This window comes from Trichechus manatus, unplaced genomic scaffold (genome assembly GCF_000243295.1).
Source record: "Trichechus manatus latirostris isolate Lorelei unplaced genomic scaffold, TriManLat1.0 scaffold00045, whole genome shotgun sequence".
Classification (NCBI taxonomy): Eukaryota; Metazoa; Chordata; class Mammalia; order Sirenia; family Trichechidae; genus Trichechus; species Trichechus manatus.
In genome coordinates, this window is record NW_004443981.1 from 1,351,329 (window position 1) to 1,365,880 (window position 14,552).

Here is a 14,552-nt window from a genome sequence, read left to right on the forward strand (position 1 = left end):
AAAAAAAAAAAAAAAGTTATGTTAAAAGTTAGTAAAATATTAAAAAAAAAAAAAAAGTTATGTTAAAAGTTAGTAAGTGCCACAATGGTTCAGCACTGGGCTGCTAAACCAAAGGTCAGCTGTTCAAACACACCAGCCACTCTGAAGGAGAAAAGACCTGGCAATCTGCTCCCGTAAAGATTACAGCCTAGGAAGCCCTATTGGGCAGTTCCACTCTGTCATTTAGGCTTACTGTGAGTCAGAATCGACTTGATAGCATACAACAACAACAAAAGTTACTACTTTAATAGTATACCTGATTAATAGTTAATGATAGATTAATTATACCCTTCATAAACTCTATGATAAAATGTGTGTAAACTTTTTAAGAGAAGAACTCTGACAAAGGATCAACTGAATCACAGCAACAATGTAGTAAGAACCCTACCACATGCTGTTTTCTCATTTGGTATTCCCATTTCACTCTTCCTTTTATTAGATAAAATTAGACCAAATCTTAGTGTCCAAAAATAGTATTTAGCAGCACTTCTAATATAACATTGCTATTTAAATCACAAATCATTTTAAGAAAACAAAAAGGTCACTCATAATCTACATAAAGTAATTTATGAGTGGCACCCCCACGGCACAGTGGTTAAGAGCTCAGCTGCTAATCAAAAGGTCAGCAGTTTGAATCGACCAGCCACTCCTTGGAAACCCTATAAAGCAGTTCAACTCTGTCCTATAGGGCTGCAATGACTCAGAATCGAAAATCTTTAAAAACAAAAGAACTTACAGTTGGTAATAGTTTTGACGTCACATATGAAGAAAGCAAAAGGTCATTAAAAAGACAGAAAAGAAAGAAAAGACCAAAATGCATGTCAGAAGAGACTCTGAAACTTGCCACTGAACGAAGAGTAGCTAAAGCTAACAGAAGAAATGATGAAGTAAAACAGCTGAAGAGAAGATTTCTAAGAGCCGCTTGAGAACACAAAGTATAATGAAATGTGCAAGGACCTGGAATTAGAAAACCAAAAGGAAAGAACATGCTCAGCATTTCTCAAGTTGAAAGAGCTGAAGAAAAATTCAAGCCTCAAGTTGCAATATTGAAGAATTCTATAGGCAAAATATTGAATGACGCAGGAAGCATCAAAAGAAGATGGAAGAAATACACAGTCACTGTACCAAAAAGAATTGGCCAGTGTTCAATCATTTCCAAAACCAAATCAAACCCGCGGCCATTGAGTCGATTCTGACTCATAGTGACCTTACAGGATGCAGTAGAACGGCTCCAAAAGGTTTCCAAGGAGCGGCTGGTGGATTCAAACTGCCGACCTTTACGGTTAGTAGCTGAGCTCTTAAGCACTGCGCCACCAGAGCTCCTAAGCCATTTCAGGACGTAGCATATGATCAAGAACCGATGGTCCCGAAAGAAGAAATACACACTGTGCTGAAGGCGCTTGCAAAAGACAAGGCTCCAGGAATTGACAGAATATCAATTGAGATGCTTTGACAAACAGATGTCATAATGGAAGTGCTTACTTGTCTATGTCAAGAAATTTGGAAGACAGCTACTTGGCCACCCACTAGAAGAGGCCCATATTCGTGCCCATTCCAAAGAAAGGCAATCAATGCGGTAATCATCAAACAATATCATTAATATCATGTGCTAGCAAAATTTTGCTGAAGATAATTCAAAAACAGTTGTAGGAGTACATTGACAGGGAACTGCCCGAAGTTCAAGCTGGATTCAGTAGAGGGCATGGAACGAGAGGTATCATTGCTGATGTCAGACACATCTTGGCCAACAGCAGAGAATACCAGAAAGATGTCTACCTGTGTTTTATCAACTATGCAAAGGCATTTGACTGTATGGATCATAACAAATTATGGATAACACTGTGTCATGGATTGAATTATGTTCCCCAACCCAAAAATATGTGTCCACTTAGCTAGGCCATGATTCCCAGTATTGTGTGACTGTCCACCATTTTGCGATTTTCCTATGTGTTGTAAATCCTATCTCTATGATGTTAATGAGATGAGAATAGTGGCAGTTACGTTAACGAGGCAGGACTCAATCTACAAGATTAGACTGTATCTGAAGCCAACCTCGTTTGAGATATAAAAGACAGAAGTGAGCAGAAAGGAATGGGGATGACATACCACCAAGAAAGCAGTGCTGGGAGTAGAGCACGTCCTTTGGATCTGGGGTTCCTGTGCAGAGAAGCTCCTAGACCAAGGGAAGATTAATGACAACGACCTTCCTCCAGAGCCGACAGACAGAGAAAGCCTTTCCCTGGAGCTGGTGCCCTGAATTTGGACTTCTAGCCTACTAGACTGTGAGAGAATAAACTTCTATTTGTTAAAGCTATCCACTTGTAGTATTTCTGTTACAGCAGTACTAGATAACTAAGACACATTACAAAGAATGGGGATTCCAGAACACTTAATTGTGCTCATGAGGAATTTGTACACAGATTAAGAGGCAGTCATTTGAACAGAACAAGGGGATACTGTGTGGTTTAAAGTCAGAAAAGGTGTGCAGCAGGGTTGTACTCTTTCACCTTACTTATTCAATCTATATACTGAGCAAATAATTCAAGAAGCTGGGCTAAATGAAGAAGAATGCAGCATCAGAATTGGAGAAAGATTCATTAACAACCTGTGACATGCAGGTGACACAACATACTTGCTGAAAGTGAAGATGACCTAAAGCATTTACTGATGAAGGTAAAAAGACTACAGCCTTCCATATGGATTATATCTGAACATAAAGAAAATGAAATTTCTTACAACTGGACAAATAAACAATATCATAATAAATGACGAAGAAATTGAAATGTGAAGGATTTCATTCTTCATATCAACAATCAAAGCCCATGGAAGCAGCAGTCAAGAAATCAAAAGGCTCATTACATTGGGCAAATCTACTTCAAAAGACCTCTTAAAGTGTTGAAAAGCAAAGATGTCACCTTGAAGACTAACGTGCTCCTGACCTAAGCCATGGTGTTTTCAATTGCCTCATATGCATGCGAAAACTGGACAATGAATAAGGAAGAACAAAGAAGAACTGATGCCTTTGAATTGTGGTGTTGGCGAAGAATACTGAATATACCATGGACTGCCAAAGGAAGCAACAAATCTGTCTTGGAAGAAGTACAACCAGCATGCTTCTTAGAAGCAAGGATGGCAAGACTACGTCTCACATACTTTGGACATGTGATCAGGAGGGATCAGTCCCTGGAGAAGGACATCATGCTTAGTAAAGTGGAGGGTCAGTAAAAAAGAGGAAGATCCTCAACAATATGGATTGACATAGTGGCTGCAACAATGGGCTGAAGCGTAACAACAATTGTCAGGATGGCGCAGGACTGGGCAGCGTTTCATTCTGCTGTACACAGGGTCGCTATGAGTCAGACCCAACTTGACAGCACCTAGAAAAAACAAAAACTGCCTATCTATTGCTTGGACTTTATTTATTTAGTTACTTAAGAACCTACTATGTGCCCATTACTATATTAAGTATGTTGTTGTTAGGTGGCATCAAGTCTAGAGCATATAAATGAATTAAACAGGACCCTCGCCTTCATTAAGTAAATCTAATAGTAAAGACAAATGTATAAACAAATGATGACAATACACCATACTAGGTGCTATAAAAGTTATATTCAAAGTACACTAAGGGACCTAAAGGGGAAATAGTTATGTTAAAGAGGGTTATCAGGGAAGGCAGGATGATTTGTTGAGCTGACTACTTATATATCTGGTTTGACACCGTATGCAAAACCTCAGAGTAATTTCTCATTAATATTTATTGGATAAATCAATTCAGAGATTAAATAGTATGAAATGTTTCAGCCATTTCCAATTGTGCATTATTTACTTTTATCAAAGAAGTATACTATACTCTAACCCATTATTACTTTATACTTAAAATATAACCCAAAAACATCTTAAAGCAATTTAACTGGAGCTAATGAGTTAATTAATTAGTCAACAGCATTTATCGAATCTCTAAATATTCAAGGCTCTTTGCCAATACTGAGGAACAGACCTATGAGAAACATACAGTCCCAATTCATTATACTAGATTTCCCTCAAGACAGCTTTATATCCCCAACTATACTATTAATTAAGGTATACAGAATCTCATCACCTACACACAAGTTACGAGGAAATGCTAGCTCCCAGACTCCATACACAACATCTGCTCTAAAACACTGGCAAAATTTGAAGTAATCGACTTTTTCAGAACTCTGAAAATTAACTAAAGGGTTCCAACAATCAGAGTAGCCTTTATTCAAGAAAAATGTCTAGGTGAGAATGGTTGTGCAACTAAAGAATATAATCAATGTCACTGAATTGTACATGTAGAAATTGTTGAATTGGTGTTATGTTCTGCTGTGTATATTCTTAACAACAACAACAAAAAATTATAAAAGCATACACACACACATGAAAAATGTCTGAATCTCAGTAATAACAAGCAAGCTTTGTGGCATTTTAACCTGCCTTATTCCCATCTACCTCTCCCCAGCTTCATGGCTGCCTTGGAACACAACAGACCCACAATCACAGTGAAAACCAGGATGCTAGCAGCCACTGGAGGGGTCAGAGTGGGTTTGAAGCACCCCCAAAGCACCAATGTCTGAGAACTGTCAGTGTTTGACCTGTCTGGTGGTTTTCTGGAAAGCCCCACTCTTAGGGTTTGTCTTTATTTGACCTGACTCAAAGCTTGCTTAATGTGAATGGCTGTTTCCTCAAGGGCATTTGTCAAAATCAGGAGCAACTGTTTAAATTCACAGCTATCTAAAGTGGTGATAGCAGCTGGGGCAAATAGAAAGCTGGTCATAAAATTTAAAAGAATAAGCAGGGAAAGGAAATGTTCATAGGGGATTTGCAAAACTCCAACATATTCCTGAAAATCCAGAAGGCCACACACATGCCTAGGGCTCTGCACATGCCTAGGAAAGATCTGAGAAGGTCCTAAGATCTCATCTCTGGCTGAACTTGGGGCTCCAAGCAAGCAGAAAGTGAAAGACAAGGCAGAGGGTAAACTGCCTGCCTGAGCATTGAAGGCATGTCCCACCATGCACACAGAGGTCCAGAGTAAAACCTGGGAGACTTACTGGTGTCAGGAATCTGTTCAGTCATTAGCCTCATGGTGTAGTGGTTAAGAGTTCGGCTGCTAACTGAAAGGTCAGCAGTTCAAATCTACCAGGCGCTCCTTAGAAAGTCTATGGGGAAGTTCTACTCCGTCCTATAGGGTCACTATGAGTCAGAATCAACTCGACAGCAATGGGTTTGAGTTTTTTTAAAAGCTAACAGAGCAAAGACTTAAAAAAGTCACTAAACAAACAGCAATAACAATAAACTAGGGGAAGGGGGGAAATCTTATTTCCAGATATGTCACATTATGTTATTTAAAAATGACCAATTTTCAACAAAAAACTATGAGGCACGCAAAGAAACAAGAACATATGGAAAATACACACAGGAAAATAAGCAAAGAAAACTATACTTGGGCTCCACTCCAGACCAATTAAATCAGAATTTCTGGGGGTGAGGTTTGGCAACTGGTGGTTTCATTTTTTGTTTTTAACTCCCCCAAGTGTTTCTAATATGCTGTCAGAATTGAGAATCGGTAATCTAGAGTAGTGTTTCTCAAATTTTAGAATGCATCGAAATCACCTGGAAGGCTTATTAAAACAGATTGCTGGACCCACATGTAGTGTTTCTGATTCAGTATGCCTGGGGTGACTGGAAGGAGCTCCGATGGCAAAGTGGTTAAGTGCTCGACTGCCAACTGAAAAATCAGCACGTCAAACCCACCAGCCACTCCATGGAAGAAAGATGTGGCACTCTGCTTCTGTAAAAATTACAGCCTTCGAAATCCTACGGTGCAGTTCTACGCTGTCCTACAAGGTTGCTATGAGTCGGAATTAACTTGATGGCAACCAGTTTGGGTACTGGGTTTGGGGTGACCTGACAATTTGTATTTCTAACAAGTACCCAGGTGATGCTAATGCTGCTGGTTAGAAGACCACACTTTGAAAATCACTAATCTAGAGCATGCTTCTCAAACTTTAATATGCTTATATATTACCTGAGAATGTTGTTAAAATGCAGAGTCCAATTCAGTAGATCTACGTGGGGCCTGAGAACTGTATTTCTAACAAGCTCCAGGTGAAGCTGAAACTGCTGGTCTGAGGTCTATACTTTTGAGTAGCAATGATCTACAGCTGCCAGCCATGTGCCTTTTTTTTTTTTTTTTTTTTTAAGAACTAAGCAAACTAGAAGCTTCTGGAACAAATCTTGAGGGAGTTCAGTTTTGTGTACTAATGACATGCCTCATTTTGACTTCTTTCTGCTGCTTCTTCTCCCTGATCATCTGGGCATACACGGTTTCCTGGGGAGTCTTGTGATTAAAATCTAATTATTGCAAAAATAGCTAACATCTCCACTTGGATGAAGTAGTCCTCATCTTACTTTACACAACTGATCACTTTCCTCCTCCCTGAAATACTATCTTCACTTGACTTCCAAGACCCCACACTCTCTCGGTCTTCCTCCTGTCTCTCTGGTCATGCTTTCGTCAGTTTTTCATCTCCTGTACATTTAAACATGGGAATCCATTTTTAGATCCTTTCTTTATCCATACTCACTCTCTCAGTGATTTCATCCAGGTTCCTGGCTTTAAATACTACCTATATGCTGACATACTGCACAGGGAAAATCTGCTGCAAAAGACCTCTTTAAAGTGTTGAAAAGCAAAGACGTCACCTTGAGGTCTAAGGTGCACCTGCCTCAACCCATGGTATTTTCAATTACCTCATATGCATGCGAAAGCTGGATAATGAATAAGGAAGACTGAAGAAGAACTGATGCCTCTGAATTATGGTGTTGTCGAAAAATACTGAATACACCATGGACTGCTAGAAGAAGGAACAAATCTGTCTTGGAAGAAGTATAGCCAGAATGCTCCTCAGAAGCAAGGATGGTGAGAATTCATCTGATGTACTTTGAACATGTTATCAGGAGGGATCAGTCCCTGCAGAAGGACATCATGCTTGGTAAAGTAGAGGGTCAGCAAAAAAGAGGAAGACCCTCAACAAGATGGATTAACATAGTGGCTGCCAACAACAGGCTCAAACATAGCAACGATTGTGAGGATGGTGCAAGACTGAGCAGTGGTGTTTCATTCTGTTGTACATGGGGTCGCTATGAGTCAGAACCAACTCTACGGCACCTAACAACAACAACATATGATGATAACTCCCAAATTCATACCAGTCTAGACAGGTTCCTGAATTGTAGATATGTATGTTCAACAGCTTTATTTACAACCACTTTTAGTTGTCTATTAAGGAGCTCTGGTGACACAGTGGTTAAAGCAATCGACTGCCAACTAAGAGGTCAGCAGTTCGAAAACACCAGCAGCTCCCCGGGAGAAAGATGTTAGCAGTCTGCTTCCGTAGAGATCACAGCCCTGAAAACCCTATTGGGTTGCTGAGTCAGAATCGACTTGACGGCAGTGAGTTTTCTGGTTGGGTTTAGTTGTCTATTATGTATCTCAAATGAACACTTCTAAAATGGTTTCCCTCCCCACCCACAATAGAACACTTGCTCCTCACAGTGTTTCCCAATTTAGTAATGGGAAATTTCATTCTTCTAGCTAAAAACTCTGCAATCATCATTGACCTTTCTTTTCTCTCACAACTTACATCTGATCCATCAGTAAATCATGCTCTATCTTCAAAACATATCCAGAATCTCACCCCTTCTCACTACCACCCCCCAGTAGAATATATGCTTCATGACAGTGTGGAGTTTCATCTGTTTGCCTCACTGCTGTATCACTAGTGCTGAGAATAGTCTCTGACCCCTTCTCGTTGTTACCACGCTGGTTCAAGCCACCAGCATCTCTTGACTGGATTAATGCAACAGTATCCTAAATGCTCCTCCCTGCTTCCATCCTGCATGTCCCCCTTCAGTCAGTTCTCAATACAGTAGCCAGAATGGCCTTGTTAAACCGCAAATCAAAATCATGTCAGTAATTTGATTACATTGTGCCAATGACTTCCAATCGCACTCAGATGGGAAGATCAAAATCCTTTCAACAGCCTATAAGGTTCTGCACAATCTGCCCTCACCATTATCCCATCAAACTTCATTTCTTCAACTACTGTCCCCCTGAGTTCGCTCTACTCCAGCCACACATTTTTTACTGATCCTCAAACACATTTCAGGGATTCTGCACTCGATACTCCCTCTACCTAAAATGTCCTTCCCTCAGATAGCCACACAGCACACTGCCTCACCTCCAAGCTCTACTCAAATGTCACCTTTTCAGTGACGCATTCCTGAATATCCTATCCTGAACACCTATATAAACTCTTGCCAACATTCTGTATCTCACTTTCCTGATAAACTTTCCAAAATAAAATTTATCTTGTTTATTCTATATCTCCCCCTACTCCAGTAGAATATATGCTCCATGAAAGTGGGGCATTTCATCTGTTTGGCTCATTGCTGTATCTATGGTGCTGAGAACAAACCGTTGCCGTCGAGTTGATTCTGACAAACAGTGAACCTACAGGACACAGTAGAACTGCCTCATAGGGTTTCCAAAGAGCGGCTGATGGATTCGAACTGCTGACCTTTTGATTAGCAGCTGAGCTCTTAACCACTGTGCCACCAGGGAGCAGAATAGTCCCTGGCAAATAGTAAGTGCTCAATAAATATCTGCTGGAAGAATAAATAAACCAAGAAATAGAGGTTTCCCAGAAGCCATTTAAGAAAGTGTCTTAAGAAGGTGGGTTAACCAACCATGTCAAACAATGATGATGATGAGTCAAAATAGATGAGAACGGAGAACAAGCCCCTGGCTTTGGCAATGTGGAAGTAACTGGTAACCCTGCCAAGAGCTGCTTTGGTAAAACAGTCAAGAGCAAACGGGTGAGAAGGAAGTGAAGATGGTGAGTACATTAACTCTTTCTAATATTCTCTCATGCCACCAGACTACTACACAGGCTGTTACCTCTTTCCAAGGAGACCTGGTGGCACAGTGGCTAAAGTGCTCAGCTGCTACCCAAAAAGTCGGTGGTTCAAACCCACCAGCTGCTCCACAGCAGAAAGATGTGGCAGTCTGCTTCCGTAAAGATTTTTCAGCCTTGGAAACCATATGGCGCAGTTCTACTCTTTCCTGCAGGGTCACTGTAAGCCGGAATTGACTCAACAGCAGTGGGTTGGGTTTGGTACCTCTTTCCAGAATACTACACCTTCACTCATTCTGTAACTAATTTGTTTTCCCTAAAGACTCAGCTTAGGTGTTATATTCTCTAGGAAACACCATTTTGAGCTGTTATGTCTCCGTGTGCATACCATATCACAGGTACACTAGTGATATCACTAGCACACACAGCATTCTAATCAATTCTGTACTTGACTGATTGCGCATTTAAACTCTAAGCATCTTAAGGCAGACACCCTTGCACAAAACAGATGCTCGATAAATATTTTTTAAGTAGCGAAAAAACTTGAAATAAGTTCTTAATAGTTTCTAACTTCTTATTATTCCATAAATTTTCCTTAATTCATATCCAGACATTATACTTTACTATTGTCCGCATATTTACACATTGGGCATTACAAAATAATAAAGACAAATAGTTACCGTAATGCAAGTATAAAAATTTGGCTTTTCCCTAAATAATATATATTTAATATACATTTATGACGATTTGAACCATTATTCTAGATAATTCCTACCTTGCCCTGAAAACATCTCCTCATTGTATCCCTTAAACTATGCAGTATTTGCAAACAGAAAAACCACAAAGGTTTTGTATATCCAGACACATAAAATGAAATCTTACCAAACAGAACCATTATACAGTCTATGACAGTTAAGTTACCTAATTCTAATTACTGAAACACAGAGACAGTTTACTAAATTAGTATGTATTCTAATACTTTCTGAAGTACTGCTTCTAGATATTACACAATGCTTAAGGAAATTCTGGTATCAGGTTTGAGGGGAGAGTTTACGCCGGTTTCTCAAACTGCTTGTCTCAAGAATTCTAAGCAAGCATGCTTAGGGGTACAGGATGGCAGTGTGTTTCACGAACAGAATCACGTGGGACACTCTTTAAAAAACATAGATTCCTAAGCCTCCAACCATAGTGTACTCTGACTTAGTTCATCTGAGAAAAAAAAAACCAGCAATCAGTAAAATGCTTCTCAAGTGATTCTGATGATCAGCTAGGTTTGGGAAATACTGAACATACATCTGAAAACATTAAGCAGACTATAAGCAGGTCTGTAGCCAGACCTTAAAAAATTGCCACCCTGAAACATATGAACACAAAAAATAATGATCCACCATGAAAACGTCATACATTCTGAACAGCTTTCCCAACTATCATTCTGGCTTGTGTTGAAGAGCCACATAAATGAAGTTTCCATACCATAAATATGGAGCTATCAAAAACCACTTTTACTAGATTACAGTGAGGCTTGGTCAGACTGTGTTCTTAAGAGCACCACCTGTGAGAACTGAAGAAAAGAGCTACTACACCTTTCACTTTTCCTAAAAAAAAAAAAAAGCCACACTTAGAAACAAGAATAGTTATTATTCTAACTTGCACCCATATACTATAGTATACTTTTCAGAGTATTTCACATTTTTGATGCATTTGAGCTCATGTGAGATACTTTCACCATGTTAAAAAAAAAAAAAAACATATTAAATTCGATGTCTACAAAGTATATAAACAAAGGGCCCTGGCAGTTCAGTGTGGAGGTTCACTCGCGTAAGAAAACCAGAGTCAACTACCAAAATGCCCCAAGTTAACTACATCTCACTGATGGTCTTCACTGGTGATAAATGACTTGAAAACTGTCAATGATATCCACTACTTCAAGAATAAACTTGTCAAAAATGTGCTATAGGAACTAACTAGAAAAAGAAATTTTAAACACCTTTGGGAAGACAATTGGCAAAGTTTCAAAATATAGACCAATACAGAAATACAGATACGCATCTTCTACTAAAACAAGTAGTAGTCTAGTGTATTTTATAACTTAGTCTTAAATCTATAATAAACAGTTAACAACCAGAGAATTTTATCAATATAACTTGAGACAGAGAAAGAAAGCAACTAAGAAAGAAAAAGAGGCCAAAAAAGTCCTGTATTATTTTTGGCACTGATATTCATTTCCACATAAATCATTGTAATTGGTATATACACATACACACACAAACACAACTACAGGATGAATGACTAGAGAAGCATACACAGATGTATTGCAAAAAGAAGTGAAATAACTATAAGCAACATAGAGAAAATGATGAGACAGGTCATGTGGCACCACCATTGGCAATACTAGATGATGGAAGATGGTAGAAGAACCAGTAAATAAATGATAGATTGCTTGTGATTCAGTCTTTACAACCAGTACAGCAATTAAATGTTCAAAACCACAGAAAAATAACCTGCTGATTCTGGAACCGTTTTAGCCCCAGACTAAGTCATATTTAACCAATAAGTTTTATGTAAATTTCAAGCAAATATGGAAGCAAACTAGATGATGAAAACAGCATTGACTTTTTATTACTAAGGCTACCACTACAGCAACATTGTTTTTTGCCATGCATTACAGGTATGAATAGTACATTTTCTGCTGTGACATATTTGAAAATTAATGGATTAGTTTCTATACTTGTAAGTCAGACTTTTAATTAGAAAAAAATGAGTTTTGAATATTTGCCTGATTTATTTGACAAACAAAAGTAATCTCTGTCATTACTCTTTAAAATAAAATTTCCAGAGCCTTTTACTGACTTCGAAGTTGTTACATTTTCAGTACTGTATTAAACTTGTACCACCAATTTCAACATGCTATATGATTCAGATTTTACTACCCCATTGCAATTTTTCAGGAAACCTTTTCTTATTGTTATAAATTATTTTTAAAGACGTATCATTTGCATAATCATAAGCATGTATTCCATTATGGTAAAATTAGAGTATATTTGTCATTTTAAAGATTTTGAGATATATGTATGGGTTGTACAACTATACCAAAAGAAGGCAAAAGCATCACTTAACTTAAAGTTTAGTGAAACACAATTATAAAAATTGAAGCAGTGTGATTACAGGTAGAAGAATAAACAAAACATAATTTACTCCATCAAATGAATTATACGTAGTTTCAGAAGGCTCCAGCACCATAAAGATCTTATAACCACCAATGAGTAAAAACAACAGAACTCCACCATGAGACGACCTCAAAACCCTTCACACCTAGCCCACCTACAGGATTCAACCTAATAAACCAAATATCTGGAGGAGGGCTTCAGTCAAGGTTGCTTGAGCTAGGTAGAGCTATTATTCTTAGTGCTACAAGAAACCTAACACATGGAGAAGAAGAGAAGCCAGAAAAACTTAGGAGAAAAATACAAGAAACTGAGGTGAAGTCTACTTTTGGGGTAAATAATACAAATACGATATGTAATTACTATTACTGAGTCAACAATTTGTACTACTGTAACAGGTCTGCAGCCTTGATCACCTGATGAAAAGAATCCTAACTTGAGAAAAATATAAAACAACTTGTCAGTTTCCTTTCCAAAGTAAGGCACTAACTACAAACTGGAAAAGCTGCACTTTAGTGTCCAGAAAAAGAAACAAATAAAAAACACCACTTCATTCCCTATTCCATGGTCTCAAGTTTTGCTTTCCTTACCTTTACTCCATCTTTCACTAGCTTTTGTTTGTCCTAGGCCTCCTTTTCCCTCTTACACTTCATAGCTGTACAGAGATGCAAAATAGAACTCTATTATTTATGGAATTTAACTACCAGAGCCTCTTGCCCACAAGAAATCAAACCAAGATACTGGATTTGAAATGCCCAATTTAAATTCTGTGGAACATAAAGGAATAAAACTAAGTAACCAAACCCAGTAACAGAATTTCTGTTCAAACCCCAAAAGCAGCACACAAACACATTCTCAAACGTTTTAAATATACCCTCACCCTGTAAAGGGAAAAAATGCCATGCTTGAGGCAATAAGCAATGGCCTAGGATAATTTCTGCAACTGTTAACTTTATTACCCATGAAAGTTCTGCTGAGACACTGATTGAAAATTCCATTTCAAATGTACCACTCACTAAAAAAATGTAAACAAGCACTGGGACCAACTTTAAGATACTGCCCAAGGAATAATAAGCCCCACCACCACCACCAAATATCGTGATTTAGATAAAAAATAGAAAAGTAAACTTATTTAGGATTATTTCGATGAAGATGGGACCACGAGAAAATCAACGGAATTATTTTTAACAGCTTTTTCAGATAAAACCTACCCCGGAACTGCCTTGGGTCTGCAAATGTTAATGTCTAGTGAATTGCTTTTCTATCTGCTGAAAATAGCAGGCAGTGAAACCTGAAATAGTAATGACCGCCAAGAGGTGAGTGCCCCCGCCAGGATGCCACCCTGGGAGCGCTCCCAGGTCCAGCCTCCGCTTCCTGTACTTTTATCAATTTTCTATTAGATAAAGGATTTCCCCGTTGGTGCTTGAAGAATTCCTTTAATAAGAAATCTCAAGGGATTCAAATGATAAAGTGTTACCAAAATAACCTTTTTGCACTTTTCATAATGTTGATGGATGGAGAAAGGTACCAAGCCGCAAAGCCGAACGCCCTGTGGATCCGAGAACCTGATCTCATTGCACCGACCCGAGAGGCTCTAGAATGCAAAGATGGGGAAGCGTTTGCGGGCTGTTAGCTGGGTGAATTCGGGACAAGACAGTTGCGGATTTCTCTCTCGGGTGATGCTCCCTGCAGGAGCAGGTCACGGCACCCAGAACGACGCGCAAATGCAAGCTCGGGGAGCGGTTTGCAGGGGAGAAGGCGGTAGTCCCCGTGCCCGGGTACCTGATGATGTCGTCGCTGTGGCCCCGGTAGAACTTCTGCCGGTGCTCCCGCGGGCTGTACACCACGCCGACCCCCGCCACGAAGTACACGATCTCCTTGGCCGCCGTGTAGTAGAGGTTGTTGCGGCACTGGTGGCCCCGGTAGCCGTACACCCACTCGAGCCGCAGGTGGCAGCTCGGGGCGCTCCGGGCCGCCATGTCCGGGCGCCCACCCCGCCGCTCCGGCTCCGACCCGCGGCGGCGGGAGGCGGCCACGGCTGGCGACAAAAACCTTCCCGCTCCTGGCCGGCCGAGGCTTCGCGCCTGCCGCGTCCTCTAAGCCGGGCCCGGCAAGTGCATCTCTTGCCTTCTGGCTGCCGCCGCCTCAGCCCACCGGCTGGAGGAAAACCCTCGCCGCGCGGAACATGCTGAGGGCCGCAGGCGCCGCCGGTCGTCAAGCGGGGTGGCCCAAGCGCTTTGCCCTCCTCGGTTCGGCTCGTGTCCACAGCCAGCAGAGCCAAGGCTGTAAGCGCAACCGAGCGAGTGCCCGCCTCGCGCCTCGTGCTCCTCAGCCGCGGCCCGCGCACCCGGCTTTCCGGGCTGGGTCACCTGCGGCGCTCGCGCCCCGCCGCGGTCTCGTCGCCACAGCC

The 14,552-nt window shown here is 40.4% G+C and overlaps 1 protein-coding gene across 3 annotated transcripts in view; it reads right to left on the reverse strand.

The window, feature by feature from the left end:
• EML5 (EMAP like 5) overlaps nt 1-14,364 on the reverse strand; it is a 144,108-nt gene extending 129,744 nt beyond the window's left edge. For 2 of the 3 annotated variants that reach the window (XM_004376655.2, XM_023731680.1), the window contains exon 1: nt 13,925-14,364. In XM_004376655.2, coding sequence (XP_004376712.1) covers nt 13,925-14,121 — 197 coding nt within the window. In that variant the 5' untranslated portion in view covers nt 14,122-14,364. The remainder of the gene's footprint in view (nt 1-13,924) is intronic. The other variant, XM_023731681.1, reaches the window with a different exon arrangement.
• Between the last annotated feature and the right edge of the window lie 188 nt (nt 14,365-14,552).